Source organism: Cantharellus anzutake (genome assembly GCF_015039405.1).
Source record: "Cantharellus anzutake strain C23 chromosome Unknown EI90scaffold_6, whole genome shotgun sequence".
Lineage (NCBI taxonomy): Eukaryota > Fungi > Basidiomycota > Agaricomycetes > Cantharellales > Hydnaceae > Cantharellus > Cantharellus anzutake.
The window spans coordinates 470,128-477,191 of record NW_024066956.1 but is presented as its reverse complement, the minus strand read 5'-3'; the positions used below and the strand labels follow the sequence as shown (position 1 = coordinate 477,191).

Below are 7,064 nucleotides of genomic sequence, written 5' to 3'. Positions count from 1 at the left end.
AGGCGAGTACTCTTGGTCTGTCTCCTTCTTTAATTCCTTTGGCTACGGGGAGGATTGGCGTCCAGCCGGTGAGGTCGCAGGAGATCCAGGTGTTGTTGGGGCAGCCCCACCACGGTTCTTGGATGAGGATGATGTCAAAGGGGGAGAGGGGGTGGGTGGCTGCAACATGAAGGGCTGTTGTGTGGATGACAGGTGATCTGGCCACGTTGAGGCTGAAGATCCTGACTTGGTTAGTATTGCCATTCATTGGGGCGCACCTTGGTTGATGATTGGAGCGCTACCGTCTATTTCCATGTCGGGGATTCCCTGTGGCCTTGCATGAGGGGGGAGAGGGGGTTGAGGGGCAGGGGAGGTTGCTGAGGGCCCGAGGCCAGTCGATTGGAATCGGCCTGGGACTCTAATAGTTAGTTTAGGGGGGGCAAGTCCAAGCTTCTTCCTGTAGACCATACAGTTCCTGTCATAGTACTCATGTGTTTGTCCACAGTTGATGCACTTGGCTGGTGCATTGTCTGGGTGGGCCCTGGTGGTGTGTTCCTCACTGGCGCATTTGAGGCATTTGGGTGTAGGGCAAGCCGTCGTTCTATGGTTTAGGGATCCGCAAAGGCTGCAATAGAAGGCCCTTCTTCTTTCTTCGAAGGCTGACGTTGTGCAGCGGTTGCCTAGGCAGAGGAAGCTGTTGGCATCCAGTAGTCGTTGTGCTTTTTCGTGTGAATCGAACGTGAAGATCAGGGTGGAGCTGTCCTTGTACCGGGATCTGACTAGCCAAGTTGGTGCTCTTTCAGGGGAGTAGAGGTTGTCCCAGTCTGTGTAATTGTTGCGGAGGGTGGTCAGTATCTCTTTGGGGGTATGGGTCCGGGTAGATCCATTTGTGGTTGATCGCATTGGGACGTTGTCCAGCTTGACCTTGAAGAGCTGTTTGTCTGGGAGGCCTACATAGTGTTCCACTGTGTTATTCGGGTCGAGAACAGACATGATCGCTTTGGTGTGTCCCATCAGATTAGATGCTAGAGTCGAACCAGCCCCTGTAACTATAATATTGTCAGCTGCGGACATGGAGATGTCCATGACACTGAGGTTGGGGTCCAGTCCGTCCTGACGTAGGGCTTCATTGATGGCCTTGGTTTTTTCCGGTCCGAACTTGCGTTGGTCAAGCGGGATTTTATTTGTCGACCGGATTATCAGACGGGCTGGGTGGTTTCTCTGCGTGGGGAGTGATGGCTCGCGGGGGGGTTGGATGGGCTTCTTGGTTGCTCTTCTTGGTTGGGCATAGCCCGAGTTGGTTTTCACGGCTTGGGCATATGAGTTTGCTTGGCCGAGGGCCGGAGGCAGGTTTCCGGTCAATGGGGTGGTCAGGCAGTTGGTATTTGCTAGGTTGGAGAGTTCAAGTTGTTTTGCCAAGTTTGCGTTGGTGTCAGCTAAGGTTCTAGCAACTGCGAGGGCATCTTCCAGGGTTTGTCGTTGTTCTGTATTGATGGGGGGCTGAGAGGGGAGGAGGCCTTCGGCTAAGATGTCCCGGGCATCAATGCTGAGTTCCCCTATAATAGTGGCTAACAGGGTTTTGACGTGTTTGGGAATTCCAGCTTTTATGTGGGTGTCTGAGAGGCGGTAGTCTACGCTGATGAGGTCGCAGACGGATACGAGGTGTTTGCATATTTTTCCGAAGAAGGTAGAGTCGTTCTGAGAAGAGTCCGTACCGAGATTGAGAGGGGCCATGCGGGGGCCGGGCACATTGTACCCTGCACTCTGAGGCCGGGTGCCACTGGGAGAGGGGGAGGGGCTCCGTTCACGGGTTTCGGTGAGGTTCGTGAAGGTGAAGGCGTCGTTTTCCTGGCCGAAGTGCTGCGAGAAGGACGTGTTGAGTATTTCAGGAAGGTGCGATTGAGAGGTCTGGGGGCGGTGGGCAGGTTTCAGTCTTCTTTTCTTCGTGGGCGTTTTGGGTGCGGTGGGTGGTTCTGGGCTAGTGGAGTCCCTGTCTGGGGGTTTTCTTTTGTTAGCGGCGGTCCCGTGAGGCTGGTTCAAGGGTGCGGTTGGGGATGGGTTAGACTGCTGTTGAGGGTTTTGCTGCATGTTTTGATGTTTTTGAATTTTTGACGATAAGTACAGTGATGTGGACCCGTAGATGAGGTTCAAGCGACATTAGAAGCCATCAATTCAATGTCCGATAGAATGTCCGTGAGGTCAAACGTTACCAGGTAACGTTTATTGTAAGCAGTACGACCTGTGAAGAGCATCAGCTGAGGGATATCAATGATGATTACATCTTTCTTATGAAGAAATACCGTTGCTCGGCGGGATGTGGCCGCGATCCCTACTGGGCTATCTTCAGAGGATGCGTGATTTCCCGGGACAACGAGCAACCGCAGTCTGTCGGACATGTGTTACTTACGTTGCCTGTTCAACCATTTGGGAAGAGTCTGACAGGATGAGTCAACTCCCATCTTGCTTGTTCGATTGAATCTGAATGGAATCAAGGTGAAGTGTATCTTCCTTGGTGGTTTTATCGCGATCGGTTCTTCCTTCTATCCTAATCGTCCTCGGATTCTTTTGCATTCCATCGTCGGCTCTTCAGCTCTTCAACTCGTTAAATAAGTAAAGGCATCAGCACGTCCATGGTGCTTACGCTAGACTCAGTGAGCCGCTAGACTCAGTGAACTGGACTACGGGCTCAATGGAAAGACGAATTTGTGCGCCGAGATACCCTTCAATAGGGTTATACCATGGTGGCACACACTCCAGAGGCGCTGCATTGTGTTTGCTTCGGCAGTAGTAGCACCATCGAAGTTGCCAGTGGTGACCATCATTGCATTATTTCTACTCAGAACCTCTACTTTGAATCGAATTCATCCGTCTAATCGCTGCTGAAGATGCTGGAGGTTCATTTCTCTGGCTGTGACGTACAGCCCGTGAAAGCTGGTGCCTCATCGGTCTCTATGTCCTAGGAGCCACCAACGACGGATCGATGATTTCAAGGGTTCCGCCGACCGAGTTTAAGGGATGATTGCATATGAGGAATTGGATGATCCGTCCACTCAGCTTCTCGCTTCTTCCGATCCTTCAACTGTTCGGCCATCTCTCACCGTCGTACACTAGTATTCTCTCTTGGAGGACGATATTCCGGCGCTAATGTCGGGCTCCACACCCTATCTGGTCGAGCATCACGCAAATTGGTTGCACGTTATCATGCTCAGAATCTTAATCCTTGGACTTGTGTCCCTTTGCCCGTCTCCCACCCAGAGCCCAGGGTTGGTAAACAGTTTGAGAAATTGGGCCAGGGTTTGTATTCGAAACCTCGGTGGGGGCAGCATGACCTGGATGAACCCTGGAGTTGCCCGTTTTGTGGCCTGGAGTCTGCCCAATAGTGGTTGATTATTCCAGATTCACTATTTGTGGCGGGCCGCTAGCCCCGTTGGAGGCCATGGCTTAATCTGTTTTCTAGGGATTCTCACGCCGCAAGACGATTCAAGGCGCCGCTCCGATGCTTCCATTGTGCTGTGCTTCTTCCTCAGGTGATCCTAGCAAGCTCCGCTCTTTCCGTTCGCCAACGCATATACACAGTGCCCGACTGCATCGTCGCAAATATCTGTGGTCGTAACCACAGAATCGAACCATTGATCTATTGTTGAGCCAGAGTCATCTCAGTGATTCTAATCGCTACCCCTGTTCAGTTGATTGTCCAGCTTTCTGGTTCTAGTCTGAGTAATGCTACTGCTCCACATGCATGAAACGAAGCCTTCTGAAGCCGGCTTCGATCTACTTAAAGTCCCATGGCTCAGTCGTCTTTCATCCCCTCCGGCGTTCCAGTGTCTTTCTCTTCTATGCAAAATGACACCGTTTGAACATCTCTACGGAGGCTATTTCACCGGAGTAATACTGAACTCGATGTTCGTCCTCAACTGGCTTGCTTTTCGTCGTCTTATTCCTATATAATAGACTCTTTGGCATCATAACGATTCAGACGCACCTATACTTCAAGCGGTATAAATCAGATCCCTTACTGGTCAAGGGAATAGTCATCTTCCTCATGTGAGTGCTCGCTAGGGCTTACGAGGTCAACGGCTCAACGGCTCGATTTTCATTCTGCGCAGTTTGCTGCAAGGATTTCAGACGCAAGCACACCCCAAGTCCCCTTTATAGTCCTTCGTCGACTCATAACCTCTCATTAGAGGCACTTCTTCATATGTAGTTTACACCAACACAATCCGGAGCTTTGGGGTCCCAATTACTCGGACTGACTGGTAACGTTCTACCGACACTCTGATTTTATCGCCACTCATTCTGTACTGTAGGGAGTCGACCATTTATCAAATGGCCACGGTCAGTGTTTTCACCATTCCATTGGTGACATTCCTTCATGCGTGCCGATTCAGGTTACTTGTGCAGTGGTGGTTCAAATGTATTATGCATACCGCCTCTACCGACGTGGGTGGATCCCAATAACATCCTTGACGGTTTGTATTTGACGACGCATTCAAGTGAGCAATTCATCCTGGCTCTCGATCTTGGTGGTGTGTTCGCAATCACCTATCACTTGATCCAAAGTTTTGATGTTCAAGTCCGGTTCTAGGTAATGCTCACTCTCGCGCAATTTGGTAAGAGTCGTGACGATATATGGAAAGGACCTCATTGTTCAATCGATTTTCCGATTTTCCGCTTTCCGAAGGACTTGCATTGGGTGAGTGTGTGGGTAGTGCGAATCGAGCGACACTTATCATCAATAATCTCCTAGCCGTTTGCCTTAAATCGTATGTGCCATGACGAGCGAGTGGCACGAAACGGGTCTCATCCATTTCTTGTCCATAGAAATCTCACACATCAAATCGAACAGACAGTCACCCCGCTTCGACCGCTAATTCTCAGCTGGTTGCTCATCGAAGCAGTCGTCGACACTCTGATCGCTGCGTCCATGTGGTACTTCTTGTCACGACAAAGGACCGGATTCCGGGAGTAAGTCAACATCTGAATCAGGCTTTCAATACCCTCACACCGCTCCGCAGAACCGATTCTGCCATTACCATATTAACTGTGTACGCGATTAACACGGGTGTCGTCACAACGTACGTGATATTCTAGCGTGAACCCATGTTCAATTCACAATGTACCCTATTTGTGACAGTATCTTGGCAATGACCGTTATGTTTGCGGTAATGAGGGATCACTTCATTCAGACTCATTGCTTAGGCCTGCACCTTCGTTTATAGTTCGCATTTTACGGTTACCACTTCATTCATATGGCCTTTGTTTTGGTGCGTCTTTACCACTCCGGGCACTGGCCTCAACGCTTTAACGCATGGTTCTATTGTACCAGTCACTCGGGGCCGTTTACGCTGTCAGCTTACTTGCAAAGTGCGTCATTCACCTCACTAATCCGTTACTCCTGGAACAGAGGACAGTAACCCACTTAACAAAACCACTCAGCCTCCACTCGCGGTCTATCGTTCGAGAACGACTGAAACCGAACAATCGAACAAGGGCTCGTTCTATTCATTTCTCTCGGCTCCCAGAGAGGGTGATTCCAATTTCCCTTTACCTTCTTCATGCCAATCCATTATCGATAATCAACTTTTAGATAAGGGATCGGATATCACAAGCGGTGAAAGGGAAAAGTCCTGCGACTGCCTCTGGTGTCAACGACGCCATGACAGCGGTCCCCCCAGTCATCGAGGTGCAAAACACTGCAACACACGAGATTGAAATTGTTGGATAATCCGCCGGAAATGAAATCCTTTGTCTAGTGTCGTGACTCTGACATTCTTGGTTTTACTTGCGTGTTTGTGGCTTTATTTGGATGGTGACTCAGTTCCCGATATGCATCATCCGATCAAAATAAAATGATGGCCAGCATTTTACCAGCGCTCAGCTTAAACTTTGTATCATTGATAGTTACATTATGCCAGCATTATGCCAGCACTAGATATGTATATTTTTACAAGATTTTAGGGAGTTCTGGAAACATTAGCAAAATCTCTCACCTCAGTCCAGCCTATGTGAACTGAGGGAAGGGGAAGGAAAAATGGGACAAAAGGGAAAGTGAAGTGACCAACAGGTCGGATAAATGATCAATTATCGGACATCCCACCCACCTTGGACAACCACTATGTGGGCCTTTATAGGGGGAACCCTCAGAATGTTTGCATGGGGTCTTAAAAGGCCTTTTTCACTATAAATGTCCTCAGATGTCCTAATTCAGTTTGATTCAATGGTTGCATATTGTCCCGGAACACCATACTTGTCCATCCTGTTGTAATCACGAGTCACGGTGAAGGAGAGAAGAAGGAAGGTCAGTTGGGAGGTTCAAACGAGACCACCACCAAGCTGTTCCCTGGTTCTTTAGTTAGGATGGGGAAGTGTACTAGTAATATTTGTTGTAATTATAGTACCAATCTGAGTGTTTTGGCTAATTCTATTTTTATGGGTTAGTGTCATATCCATCCACGGCCATCGACTTCCACTACCTCCGAACTCTCTGGACTACCTCCGCTCCTTCTTCACTAACCTCAGAGCTCCCGTATTCCGCAATCACCTCCACTTCCCTCGATGGTCACCACCCCCTCTTTTCAATATATTACCTACACCTCCCTAAGTACGGAGCCCCAAAGGTTTCCGGACAGCTCCGATGTCCGCTAGCGCACTCCCGCCTCCACTGGGCAATTCACTCACTTGCCCTGCAAGCCCACCTTTGGGCCTATCCCTCCTTTCCGTTTCTGGGTTATCGCCTACCATTCCGCTAACCCCGTAACCCAACTTGTCGTAATATTCAATAGCTAATGTTTAACTCCATTAGCCCCACTCCACTCGCCCCATTCATCCCCCTCCCTGCGTCACACCCCCCCCCCCCCCCCCCCCCCCCCCCCCCCCCCCTACACCTCTCACACTTCAGCCCGCATGTACCCGCAATCACGTGGTTAAGCCAACTCGCCTAACCCATGACACCTTTCCGAGTCGCAACACCTCGCTTCTACCATCACGTTATGACTGTACGTACACTTCCTATGTAGCCCATAGGAACTTACCCTTCTCACTCATCCGCTTAGTCCTTCATGAGTTGAGACTGAACAGGTCTAGTC

General features: G+C 49.9%; 2 protein-coding genes across 2 annotated transcripts; both read left to right on the top strand.

Annotated features, from left to right (window-relative positions):
- Positions 1 to 1,099: 1,099 nt before the first annotated feature.
- EI90DRAFT_3037363 (uncharacterized protein) lies at positions 1,100 to 1,754 on the top strand. Its single transcript, XM_039058772.1, has one exon. It carries the CDS (start codon positions 1,215 to 1,217, stop codon positions 1,425 to 1,427), a length of 213 nt encoding a protein of 70 aa, XP_038921241.1. The 5' UTR covers positions 1,100 to 1,214; the 3' UTR covers positions 1,428 to 1,754.
- Positions 1,755 to 3,587: 1,833 nt separating this feature from the next.
- Positions 3,588 to 5,967, top strand: EI90DRAFT_2265058 (uncharacterized protein). Its single transcript, XM_039052786.1, has 18 exons — positions 3,588 to 3,696; positions 3,761 to 3,881; positions 3,931 to 4,023; positions 4,086 to 4,106; positions 4,164 to 4,235; positions 4,287 to 4,314; positions 4,368 to 4,419; positions 4,474 to 4,505; positions 4,565 to 4,589; positions 4,661 to 4,672; positions 4,727 to 4,742; positions 4,801 to 4,944; positions 4,995 to 5,054; positions 5,114 to 5,141; positions 5,199 to 5,243; positions 5,306 to 5,343; positions 5,416 to 5,506; positions 5,567 to 5,967. Exons 2-18 carry the CDS (start codon positions 3,823 to 3,825, stop codon positions 5,702 to 5,704), a joined length of 954 nt encoding a protein of 317 aa, XP_038921240.1. The 5' UTR covers positions 3,588 to 3,696; positions 3,761 to 3,822; the 3' UTR covers positions 5,705 to 5,967.
- Positions 5,968 to 7,064: the final 1,097 nt, after the last annotated feature.